General features: G+C 33.3%; 1 protein-coding gene across 4 annotated transcripts in view; it reads left to right on the plus strand.

Moving 5' to 3' along the window:
* LOC134707576 (uncharacterized) overlaps nucleotides 1–13112 on the plus strand; it is a 31559-nt gene extending 18447 nt beyond the window's left edge. For all 4 annotated transcript variants that reach the window (XM_063567472.1, XM_063567471.1, XM_063567473.1 and 1 more), the window contains exons 3-7: nucleotides 7184–7407; nucleotides 8181–8269; nucleotides 9665–9782; nucleotides 10631–10756; nucleotides 12192–13112. In XM_063567472.1, coding sequence (XP_063423542.1) covers nucleotides 7184–7407; nucleotides 8181–8269; nucleotides 9665–9782; nucleotides 10631–10756; nucleotides 12192–12319 — 685 coding nt within the window. In that variant the 3' untranslated portion in view covers nucleotides 12320–13112. The remainder of the gene's footprint in view (nucleotides 1–7183; nucleotides 7408–8180; nucleotides 8270–9664; nucleotides 9783–10630; nucleotides 10757–12191) is intronic.
* Nucleotides 13113–13336: the final 224 nt, after the last annotated feature.

Here is a 13336-nt window from a genome sequence, read left to right on the forward strand (position 1 = left end):
TGAGACACCGTCCACAAGAGACAAAAATGACACAGAAATAAACAACTATAGGTCACCGCACGGCCTTCAACAATGAGCAATGAACTCTAGTCATTTTACTTTCAAATCTTGTAAAATTGTAATTCTGGGATTCACCTTATGACAATAGATAGTTGAATGAATGTCGAGTATATGTCAATTAGGCAACAACCTAGCGACTTACTAAAACAAAACCCAAACATCATTAAATGATCACCACGAACTTCAGCTGTGGAGTTTTGCGTGAACGGGTACATTATACAATATATTGGATCACACTTTACTATAATGGAGTAGAAACTACGTGTGATTAAAATAGTTAATTGATTGATCAAAAATTAATAATCTTTATGCGATCACGCATCTGATAAATTCAAACTGTTCAAGCTAATTGTAAAGCCTACCCCCACAAATGTTTATTCTTTACATCTAGAAACGGACTTTAATTCAGTTCCATCGAGATAAAATTGTTCTAAAATCAATGGGGGTATTTAAAGCCTCGTGCTGACAGCAACTTGTTCAAAGAGTCTGCATTAATAAATAATCAAATATATGTATTTGTATAGCAGTTTGTAGATAGTCGTTTATAAATGTTCAGTTAACAGATTGGTGTACTTTGTAAAGGGGTGTTAAGTCAAAAATTGATACCGCTTTTATAGAAAAGTATTCCGACTGCTAAATGTATATAAGGATGTGTTGATTGAAATTTGATCTGTTGTTTGGTGATATCGCGAATAGTTTTGAATTATGACAGTATCTGGATGATTAAATTTCTTTATATGTAAGGATATATATATTTATGTTTCCTCCTCTTAATGTACCAAAGATTAGAATAGCAAACTGGAGCTATTATGGAAGGTAGGTCTAATGATACAAATTTAAGTTTTTGTCTTTGTTATATCAAACACTTTTGAATTTTTTGCAAAGTAATTGGACACAATAATGCAGTGTCTATATCTACTGGTGTTTAGTACTAATACTGACATAAAGGAGGGTCCGGATAGGTTTTACAGAATAGATAGTAATAGGCTAAAATCTACAGAGAAACGGGATATACAAATAGCCGAGAAATATGAAGGGGTGCTAAACTAAAATGGACAGGAAATAAGAGGCAAAATTCTTAAGAATTAAGAAAAATAATTAAAAAAATTAAAGAATACAGAAATGGATCACACATCCATGCACCGTCACTGATGTGTTTTTGTTGACGGGCGACTGGCCAAATTTTAATCTGGTATCTACGATCATGACGGTATTGCAAATCTTAACCTAAACTAGGCAGAGAAACGTAAAAAAAAATAGTGTTGGATATTTTTTTATTCAATTTTAAGCCATACCTTACTTAGATCATAAAGATGACTGTAACCTCATAATCAGCATTATTTCCTAAACGAATCAGTCTAGAGATTTAAAAGTCTACAAAAAGACTAAATTTACCAAATGTGAAATACTTTGTTAACAGACTCTGCTTAATTTGCATCCAGGTTAACCGAGGAAAAAAGAGGCAGTGGCTTTGATATAAAAAGAAGAAAACATATTATAAATGAGTATCAACCAAAGACTTATTTGTATGATTCATAAATCGCAATGCACATCGGATAATACTGCTTGCTTTGTCTTTTAACAAAAAATTGGACGACTTCTTATTACATCAAAATGATTCTTATTCTGTTAAAAGATATCTGTCCAAAATAATGACAAAGAACTATAAACTTCAAAACCATTTGTTTGTTCTTATAAGCCATACGTATATGATTCCGTTATTTAAGTTTCAAGCTTTGATGGCTTTAAATATTATCTAAATGTCGTTTTAATCATTTGCTTGTTTACACTTTTGTTATAAATTCTGCCTTATCTCAAAACTCTAGACGAGTAATAGATCTGCAGTAACAACAGACATTTATGCTACAGATATTGCAAATGTTAAATGTCTCTTTTTAACAATATGGATTTTCTATTTGTTTAAAACAATTAAACCGTTATCTTATAATCAAGTTTTTATGAACGATTTTCAATACATTACATGCATGGATTGAACTATAACAATCCGTTTACAAAAGCAAAATTCTATTCAATTTTACTTTTGTCGGTGCTGTTCTAAGTGGTGCTTGATATATGATGAATTTTAAGGGAAAAAACGTGTATTGGTGAGTTTTTTCAGATATATTTATAACTTTATAGATTGGAGTGGGATAAATTATTTTTTAACACAACTGAGATGATCTTTTGATTCAAATTATTTGTGCGTATATCATACTTGAAATTTGAACCAATATCAAAAAGGGTGGAATCCTTATTTATACGAACGGTAACATGCACTGGGCCGATCACTGTAATTTTATAAGCACTTTTAGTGCTAGACAACGTCAGTCTAAAGCTGGAACTATTCCAATATACAACTTTTTATACTTTAATCGTTTTACCGAAGCAACGCGTCTTATAGTTGCATGACCCCGAAGGTAGTTTTGAGTATACATGTACATTGTATTTAAAAGTTTAACTTATTGTGCTCCTGCATTCGGAAGTACAAACCATGTTGACTATGGTTATGGGAATACACAGTTGCATTCTGACCGGTTGCATTCTGTTTTATTTTGACTGCAACTTCAATACCACACTTTAATTCAAACACAAACTCACCCTAGCTCACCGGACGGGTAGTTAGCTGACTTTAGTTATTTATCCTACTAAAACGCTTCGTTTTTCAGTCGAAATTATCCAGTAATGACTCTGGTCATTCTCTGTAAGATTAAATCCTTTCATCTCCTATTATTGACATTAGGCGTTTATCAGAAGAATGTCCAATAAATATTCATGTGCCGTCTTCATTATTTAAATGTAAATCTTCGGATAGACTATAATTCAAAACAAAGTACATTATATTGAAAAGATGATACTATGGCATAATTGTTTCTTAAAGACGTTCCAATGAATTTTGGAAACGTATGGGAAAACAACAACTGATAAAGTTCATGTTGTTCGGCTATGTTTATGACAATACTGATCACTTGGTCTTCTTCTGGTCGGCTATTTAATCCTCGATAAAATTGGGCGTCCGTATAGCTGTGTGGGATGTATAAGTACACAGATACTTCAGATAAGAATGAGGACGTTAACTCCGATGCCTTGTGCAAAGAACCCTTGCAACAACCCTTTGGGAAAAACCTTAACTGATCTGTTTCAAAGCAAATTGTTCGTCCTTATCCAATATATCCTCCTTTTCCAATGGCAGTCCACAGTTTTACGAGGTGCATCCTGGACTACCTTTACTAATACTGGACCTATCTATGTATTTATTGTTTATTTGTTTTCGTCCTGAATATGCATAAAATATTTGACACTGGACGTAAAGCAACCAACAATCATCCAATAAATTAGAACTGTAGTCGTCGATATGATTAGACAGTGTAATGAAACATGCATGGTTTACTTTTATAAATTGATATTAGATGGAGAGTTGTCTCATTTGCACTCATACCACATCTTCCTATATGAATGAATGATTTATTATAGTGCAACCTGTATATATACAATAGATACATATCAATACAATATTACATTACAGCCAGCCAGATAGGCTTACGATGCACTGACAAATTAAAGTTCAAAATTTGAAAAATAGATAACACATAGTTTTGGACTATCTATGGTTTTAATTTTTGACATGCAGACGAATTATAAATTGTGTTCTGTCACTATAAGTAACTGTCAGCATTCTTTGAAACAGAAAGTATTGCTGTTCAAAATCCATTAACCTTTTTTCGTCCTTATATGCATTTAAAAATATTTGCCACTGGACGTTAAACAATAATCCAACTGATTTGGCTGTCGACAATCCTCGTTTTGATAAAAAAAAAAAAAAAAAAAAAAAAAAAAAAAAGTTATCTGGATCTTAGATTAATAAAGCTCTCCAGGACCTGGATTATACTTCATATAAAGGGTGGTACGATAACAGAGATGCTGATCTGTTACTTTTTCTACCGTCGTAAAAATGAAGACTGATCTATAGCCATTGGAGGTTATTGGAAATTTCTCTTTTTTTCTACAATGGGTGTGCCAATAGTCAACTTATTCTACAGTTTGTGTAACAAGCCATTTTTCACAAATGCAGAATTTCTACAGAGATAATATCATTTTTTTTTAACTTTGTGTGACAGTCCCACACATAACTTAATTCAAGCTGGTTACTTGCTGGTTGTTACTGTCTTGCTGGCAATATTACATGCGAATTCGTAATTGTACGAAATGTATATATTAAAAGTGCCGAGAAAATCAACCTAACAATTAATCTAAGAGTAGATTTGAACCTTTACTTCCTCCCTAAGCGGTGTTGGATTTGAGTCTTTACTTCCTCCATAAGCGGTGTTGGAAACTGTACTTTGCACTTCTCATTTCAACGAAAACACTGCCAGCATTGCACAGACGCCTTATCTCTTCCTCTAACTATGGCTGATGTATAGGGGAACTAAGTTTTAATTAAGGCATGTCTTACCCAATGTCTGTTAATGAAGACAAAAGTTTATCTTGCCTAAGGTCATGATTAATCAGGAAGCAACTATAATATACCTTTATTTCTATAACCCTAGATACCCTTAGGATGTCTGTGATTTCATGTGGATTTAATACTATAAGGCGCATTCTATATAACCGATACTTAAAGAAAATCACGCAGGTATTCATCTCTCTCGAGCTTTTGACAACTTTATTTACTTGTATGGTAATTACAGTATAGATGCTTAATTAACAATAGATCACAGTAGGAAGTATTCAATGATGACAAAATTGTGTTAGAAATTAATCCTGATTATAATTGGTCAATTAAACTTAAATTATAAAGTGTACATTTAAAATCAAATTAATATTAATATCCATTATTATACAAAATCCACCAAGCACACCAAACAGACTTAAAGTATTAAGTAGCAAGTTGTTTAGGGATTATTATGACTGTAACAGTGTTGGTAATACATCAAAAATCAAATATGGAGCAGAAAGGCCGTGTACAGGCATTAAATAACGAGGGATGTTTTGCTATTTATGGATTCTCTCCTCTGAAAAGAGCTACAGGATCGGGGAGGATGTTTTCACGTATTTCAAGGTTTGAAATTTAACCTAAAATTTATTCGTAAACTTTAAATACAACGACAATAAGAGTCCATTTTCTAGTACCGTTTCGCATGAAAATTTATAGACAAAACGCGTCTGGCGTACCAGATTGAAATTCTGGTATCTCACACGACTTATTTACAACCACTGGGTCCATCACACTGATGGTTTCCTCCCCCAAAGATATCACCAACATGAGTAGTCAGCACTTCTGTGTTGATATCACTGATATGGTCATGATTATGAATTAACTGTTGAAATGTTCGAAGTAATAAGAATTTTCTATCCCTGGAATAATAGTAGAATACTAGTTACATACCTTTGCTGTATTTTCCAAAACCTTTCAAAATGTGGGTCAAAATATCAATATCGTGCCTTATGTATTTATTTTTTAACTTGATTCAAGCGTCATTAATGCATCTTTTGTACTCAAAACGCGTACATTTTTTAAGCCTGGCATATTTTAGTTTGTGACAGAAAATGGAGATTATAATCTATAACATCGCTTGTTACAATCCTTAATTTCTGACAGTTGTCGTAATGCTTGTGGTGATGCAGTGTAAGACAGTTTCTACTTAAAAAATTCTGTGTCCTCTCGATGTGAAACAACAGTCATATAATCATGCAAATCAGCCCACAAGGGGGGTCATCAGATTCGTTTGAAACTTTGTGTGCTCAAACAACACTATTAAAGAAGACATAGAGACAAATGGTTTGAACCCCCACCTCCCTTTATCCTGGGTTGGAACCTCCTTTAAAAAATGGCCCCTATATATTGATGATGAAATGTCTCTTAATAATAATAGATTCAGTGATCACTTACATTCAATATATCCAAGTGAACTTGAAATTAAAGATACTACCAACACAGATAAATCTGCTTCATATTTACTCCTTTTTCTCGAAATGGCTACTGATGGTAGGTTGAATACCAAAATTTATGACAAACGCGATGCTCTTAATTTTCCTATAGTCAACTTTCCATTTCTGTGTAGCAACATCCCAGCGGCACTAGCATATGGAGTATATGTGTCTCAATTGATACGTTACTCTAGAGCTAGCTCAAAGTATGTTGATTTTGTTGAACGAGAAATACTGCTTTATCAAAAATTGCTAAGATAGGGCTATGAATCAATCAAATTAAGGTCATCACTCAAAAAATTTTACGTTCGCCATCATGAGCTAATTGGCCATTATGATAAGTGTGTTTAGAACTCATATCTGATATTCTTCCTCAGCCATAATAACCTTCCATCATTACCGAACTGAACAAATAAATGACACGACGGGTGTCGTATACGGTGCAGAAAATGCTTACCCTTCCGGAGCACCTGATTTCACTTCCGGTTTTTAGGGGAGATCGTGTTGTTTCTTAATTACTGTTTATAACTGTTGGTGTAAATGTCCTTTGGTTTTGTAAGTCTTTGGGTACTCCTCGGTTTTGATTGTTATTGTCCTGCTCCCAAACTGACAAAATATGAAAGAAATTTAAAAAAAACTTCAAAACATATGACAGTATACACCTAGCTCCCTTTTATCTGATGACATTTTAGAGATTTTATAGCAAAACAATGACTTACATATGCCAGTAAAATGTTGACTTCTGAAGACCTTTATTTGACACGTTGCAGGGAAATATCAAAGATGGCCTACTTTTCAGTTTGTCAGCAACTTCTTGTACCCATATTTTGACTATTTTATTTATTGTGTCTGTTTAGTTCACGCATCATTGTAAATATAACGGAATTTGATGAGACTGTCATCAAAGTGAGAGAGTTAGCGCTATAAAACAAGGTTTAATCTACCATTTTCTACATTTGAAAATGCCTGTACCAAGTCAGGAATATGACAGTTCTTGTCCATTCGTTTTTGGTGTGTTTTGTTATTTGATTATGCCATATGATTATGGACTTACCGAATTGATTTTCCTGTTCAGCATTTTTGTGATTTTACTTTTTTCTTATTTGAGCATTATAAACGGGTTATTATAAAAATGGTAGAACGACCAAAAACTGTTACGATAATTTCACCTACAAATGCATTTTTTTCTTCTTTTCAGAACGAAACCACAGTCTCGTGGTCAAATGGCCAGTCTTTACTATGAAGAACCGAAGAAACCACCAAAAGTAATTACATGGGATGAGGCTAATAATGCCCGACCACCTCTCAGGATTGATATGGAAGGACCTGGGCCATGCACATACTCCGCGCATAATGTTAAACCCCTCAACGAGACCAATTCTCCAGTTTGGACTTTTGGTGGAAAATGTGATCCCGAGAGAGGTAAATTGTATTTGTTACAGTGATATTTCATAAAAGTGTTCGTTTGTTTGTTAGTTTTATTTCTTGTATCTTTTTTATAAAAAATGTCAACAAATACACCATAAAAATTGTTATTGCTCCCGCAACTCGGTTCCAGGATAAAAACACCCTGCATGGCAATACGAACGGGGGTATAACGCTAAACGATTTGAAGTATATATTTTGAGATCTCGACTAAATATCATACATTTTGTAGAATTCTATATATATCATACAAGTGTAAAGAAAACCAGGCACAATTGGATTTTAACTCTCACAAAGTTTCCCTGTAGCGCCATGTTGTATGTTAGGCTGAATGCTATATTACAAAAAACAGTAGCCATTGCTCCGATTTTGCAACGATTTAAAAATATACGTAAGCAAAGTTAGAACTTGATTAGATCATGATGGAAAGAAACTCCATACAGGTTTTGAATCATGATTGTTTAAATACAAAGGGCAAACTTTAAGGCTGCAGCATGTTTAGATTTTGTGTTTAGAGAACTGCAAAAAACAAAGATACCAGGTTGGTACTTTTATTTCATCTACAAAGATTCACCTGTTACTTTCGAAGAGTTAAAAGGTCAAATAAAGTACGCAGTTGAAGAGCATTGAGGACCATAAATCCCGAGAGTTAAAACAAAATCTAGTTACCACAGGGTTATGGTAAAAATATGTTTTACCATTTTTTTTTAAACCTTACTCGTTGTTACTATGTGTTTCGACGATTGTAATGTGTAATTTTTGTATTTTAGAGGGTGGCTGTAGGACATCCTGGGAGAAAACGTGGTTTCAAACTCCACATATTTGGCAAACTAAAGTGGACTTCTATAATGATACCAGTGTAAGTTATTGGAAGTCAATGTGTACGGCTAAGATAAATAAATTGTGTTTTATCATATACTTATCAATTACATAACTGTCTATAATAATTAAAGTTTCTCGTGTATGCAGAAAGGCAATCTCGATGTAGAAAGTAAAGAACCTTAGTGAGCACACTCACATACCCCACGTCCCCACATTGTCATTGGAGAAATTAAATAAGTGTAAGAAAAAAAAATATATATAATAAAAATTAATTTCCTGCCAATATGCACATCTAAATTGTATGTCCTTATTATCTACAAAATTTCATGAAATTCTGTTGTGTGGTTTCAGAGGAGTTGAGATGACAAACTGTTGCAGTAGTACATTAAAGTAAATAAGTTCAAAGGGACGTAACTCCTAGAAAAAAAATTGAATCGCAATTTCCCGTCGATATGCACAACTACATAGTGTGTCCTTATTATCTGAAAATAAATCGTGAAATTCTGATGTGTGGTTTGATAGGAGTTGTGATGACAAACTGTTGCAGTAGTACATTAAAGTAAATTAGTTCAAAGGGACGTAACTCCTAGAAAAAAATTGAATCGCAATTTCCTGTCAATATGCACAACTACATAGTATGTCCTGTTTATCTGAAAAGGTTTCGTGAAATTCTGTTGTGTGGTTTGAGAGGAGTTGCGATGACAAACTGTTGCAGTAGTACATTAAAGTAAATAAGTTCATAGGGGCGTAACTCCTAGAAAAAAAATTGAATGGCAATTTCCCGTCGATATGCACAACTACATAGTATGTCCTTATTATCTGAAAAGGTTTCGTGAAATTCTGATGTGTGGTTTGAGAGGAGTTGCGATGACAAACTGGTGCAGTAGTACATTAAAGTAAATAAGTTCAAAGGGGCGTAACTCCTAGAAAAAAAATTGAATTGCAATTTCCCGTCGATATGCACAACAACATAGTGTGTCCTTATTATCTGAAAAGGTTTCGTGAAATTCTGTTGTGTGGTTTGAGAGGAGTTGCGATGACAAGAAACAGGACTGACGGACGGATGGACGGACGGACGGACAGACGGACGGACTGACGGACAGACGGACGGACGGGTCAAAAACATTATACCATCCGCAACTCGTTGCGTGGGGTATAATTAGTCAAAGCAAAATTTTGTTTTAGACTTATTGTAGCATACATACAATAGTGAATTTTCATATCTTCTTATTGTACTAAATTATAATCCTGTTACCTTTGATAACTATTCGAATAAAACATTTAAATCATGCAATGTTTCTGTGTTCCGACATTTAATAGCTTATTCAATAATAATACTATATATACTAGTAATTGGTGTTTATCGCTTTAAGATTGTATACATTTATAATAATCATTTAGTTATTATTAGATATCACTTTTCTCTTTTCAGTGGCCGTCACCAAATATATATAAACAAAGACCATTACTTGGCCCAAAGCAAAGAACGTTTTCAGAAGCTCCAAGTTTCACAATAGGAAATAGGAAACAAATTAACTTAGAGAAGAGAGGTAAATATGTACTAATTGGTGTATCTAGAGAACTTTCGATATCAACGTCTTTAGAGGAAAAACTAGTGTGTACGTTGATGGGAGGAGTACACAAAGTGTTAAAATACATCACTCTGTCATACAAAAATATATTTTGTCTTAACCGTACAATTATAATGATATTTGCGAATTGAATCATATTCTAGTTCACAACTCCCTAAATTTTCAGAAATTGCATTTATGAACCATGATCCATCCGTGACGGTGCTTTAAACATTTCATTTTGAAAATTTATAATTATCATTTAGTTATTATTAGATATCACTTTTCTCTTTTCAGTGGCCGTCACCAAATATATATAAACAAAGACCATTACTTGGCCCTAAATTTTCAGAAATTGCATTTATGAACCATGATCCATCCGTGACGGTGCTTTAAACATTTCATTTTGTACACTACGACATAATATGAAGAGAGGAGTCCTTTTCTCTTATTGCTTAGTTTTTTTCCAATTCATTTATAGTGATACATTTTTTATTGTCAGTCAATCATAATCTTTTTAGATATCTTTAGATATACTGCTGGCCTAAATTGAAAAACAAATTCTAGTACTGGTAATAGAGGCTGCACACACAACTGCTTCACATAAGTAAAGCCTCTAAGTTACTTTTGACACCCTGTTCAGAAAAAAGAGTGCTTTTTATGAGACATATTGATTGTACTTTTTGTTTATGAATTATCTTCTAGATTGCACATACCAATACATTTTTTTTGGCTAATATAAACACTTCCCAAAAATAAAAATTAAAAAAACTCTCAACATTCTCAAAATTCACATGTTCTCATCCTGTCTTTTTCCAATTTATTAGGTTCAGACAAAGAACCGTCACCAAACAGCTACGAAAAATCATCAGCAGATAAAGTTACATTTAATAAAGCACCAGCATATTCCCATCAGTTCCGGAGATCAGGGACGGTTCTTTGGGCTCACCCTGGTAAGTATACTTATTATCATTTAGTCGTGTAATAAACGTAAGGTAATAAAAAAAGAATACGTTTGTTTGCCCTAACCCTACCAACCCAGAAAATAGCTGCATACTCAAAATCTTGAATTGTCCTGGTGATAATGTTTTTTTCTTTAATCAGATAGACATGAAAACTAAAACATCTCCGACACTTTTTGCTGAAAAAAGACATTGCCTACCTATCTACCCACTATCTTTACTTTTGGGTAGGGTTTGGGTAAACTAAAATATATTTAAATGTGGCCTAGTAATATTATAATTGTTTCCCGTCTTTATTGGAGACTCTGATTATTCTTTGAATCTGGAATCATAGACAAAGGTCAGCTCGGAATATGGACATCGTTAGGTAGTGTGGAGTTAAATAAAAGTAGTATATGTTTACACTCTCATACTGAAGTAGACGAGAACGGGTATCATTGACACCCAAACACTGACCCAATAAACATCATTTGATATGTTTGTTGGCTAGTATTGACAACTTGTATTTAATGTAAATTTTACTCTAATATACATTCTCATATCATCATGCTGCTCCGCGTTGAAAACAGAAGCAAAATTGGCGAGAGAAAGGGGATTGGGAAATTGTGCTGTAAAAGGTAAAATCTGAAACAAACAGGGAAAGGGGGTTTGTGAGACTCCAACATGTAAAATAAAGTGTTTTAAGTACGATTAACTTCCATGACAGCATATAAGGACTGTATCGATCTGTGTGATAGATTTGTGATATGATGAAACTTGCTTAATGAACTTTTAAATTATTATTAGATAATTCAGTTTTGAATATTCATGTCAAGTCTGTTTGACAATCAGAATGAATATACATTTGTCAAACACTTTTTAAAACAGCGGTATACTACTGTTTCCTTTATTTAACTTAGGCAGCAACCATTTGATTTTCTGGTGGGGGGGGGGCTATGTTTTTTTTTGGAAAAAAAAGTTTGTTTCCAGGTTTTGGTGAAAAAATTAATTTGTTTTGGACCCTGAGAAAAAAAAATTGTTTGTCTCACCCTCTGCTGCTACTATATGTAATGGTAAAAGTGAAAGAAAAAAATTGTTTTCGGTTTGTCGCAAAAAAAATAAAATTGGTCTTCGCCAAAGGCGAAAAAAAAAGTTTGCACAGAAAAAAAAACATAGCCCCCCCTCCCCCCCCCCACCCCAGAAAATCAAATGGTTGCTGCCTTATAGGAACATCAGCCATTTGGCAAATAACGAGATATTAAAAAATAACACAGAAAAAAACATAAAACCGTTAAAAAAAGAAGTTATGTTTTTTTTCTTTACGTAAAAAAACATATATATGTATTAATTGTGTCTTATGCAATATGTTTAATTTGGTGTATGTGTTGAGGTATCCGCTTCAAGGTAACTTATTTGTGTTCTTATAATGTCATTTTTTTATTTTTAGGGAAAACACCAGGTCCAGCTGCTTACACGCCTAGATTTGATACAAACAAAACGAATAAACCTGCCTTTACTATAAGAAGTTTAAGGAGGGAGAAATCTCATTGTTTAGGGCCATTCTCAACATTTTGAAGCATTACCTAGTGTCACTTTTGTAGAACGGAAGTGAAGTGTTTTGATCGGATGTTCGTCAGAAACGGTGGGATATTCATATGATCTGATAAATCAGAACGACAATCTTCATAGTGCTTATCATGCTTATAAAAGTTATTGCAAATATTTGAAATCTTCATTGTATTGGCAAATTATGTTCAAAGTAGCTCGATCAATAATTCAATGTGCATGCATTAACTTTTATATCTTTGAATAATTTTTATTGTAAAATTTTATATCTTATCTTTGAATAATTTTTATTGTAAAATTTTATATCTTATCTTTGAATAATTTTTATTGTAAAATTTTATATCTTGTCTTTCGGTATGGTCCGACCGTACGCGTATGGTCGGGGTAATTAACACTCTGTTACAGTTTACTTTTAATACTTCTAAACTCGTCATATAGTATGACCGACTTTGACCGTTCATAAAAAAAGACGGTATTATTTAGGTAATTTTATTATTTTATCATAATAAAAATGTTAGCTAATGAAAAGGATCGTACACAACCAAGACTTGAAATACAAAAAAAATTATTATACCATGTGGAAGAAAATGGCACCCCAAGCCTACATGCAAGAATGTAATTATCGATGAAAACTAACTATGGCATCAACATTAAATTTTACGTAGTATTTGAAATATAAAAAATAAAAGAATTGGCATGTAACCATCATTGTTTTTTTAGATTAAATTTTTGGATTATTGAAACTTTTGTAATGTATTTTAAAAAAAATACTTATATGGTCCAAATACTCATATGGTCCGACCCGTTAATAACCAAACAAGTATTATACTCATATGGTCCGACCATACGCGTACGGTCGGACCATACGCGTATGGTCGGACCATATGAGAATACGCATATGGTCATGACCATACGCGTATGGTCCAAATACTCATATGGTCCGGAACATAACCACATCAATTCCCTGTAATAGATTGTCTGGGTAATCGTAAGCGATACTGTGATATATTTTTGGTGTCTGTGATA

The sequence above is a fragment of the Mytilus trossulus genome, chromosome 2, assembly GCF_036588685.1.
Source record: "Mytilus trossulus isolate FHL-02 chromosome 2, PNRI_Mtr1.1.1.hap1, whole genome shotgun sequence".
Lineage (NCBI taxonomy): Eukaryota > Metazoa > Mollusca > Bivalvia > Mytilida > Mytilidae > Mytilus > Mytilus trossulus.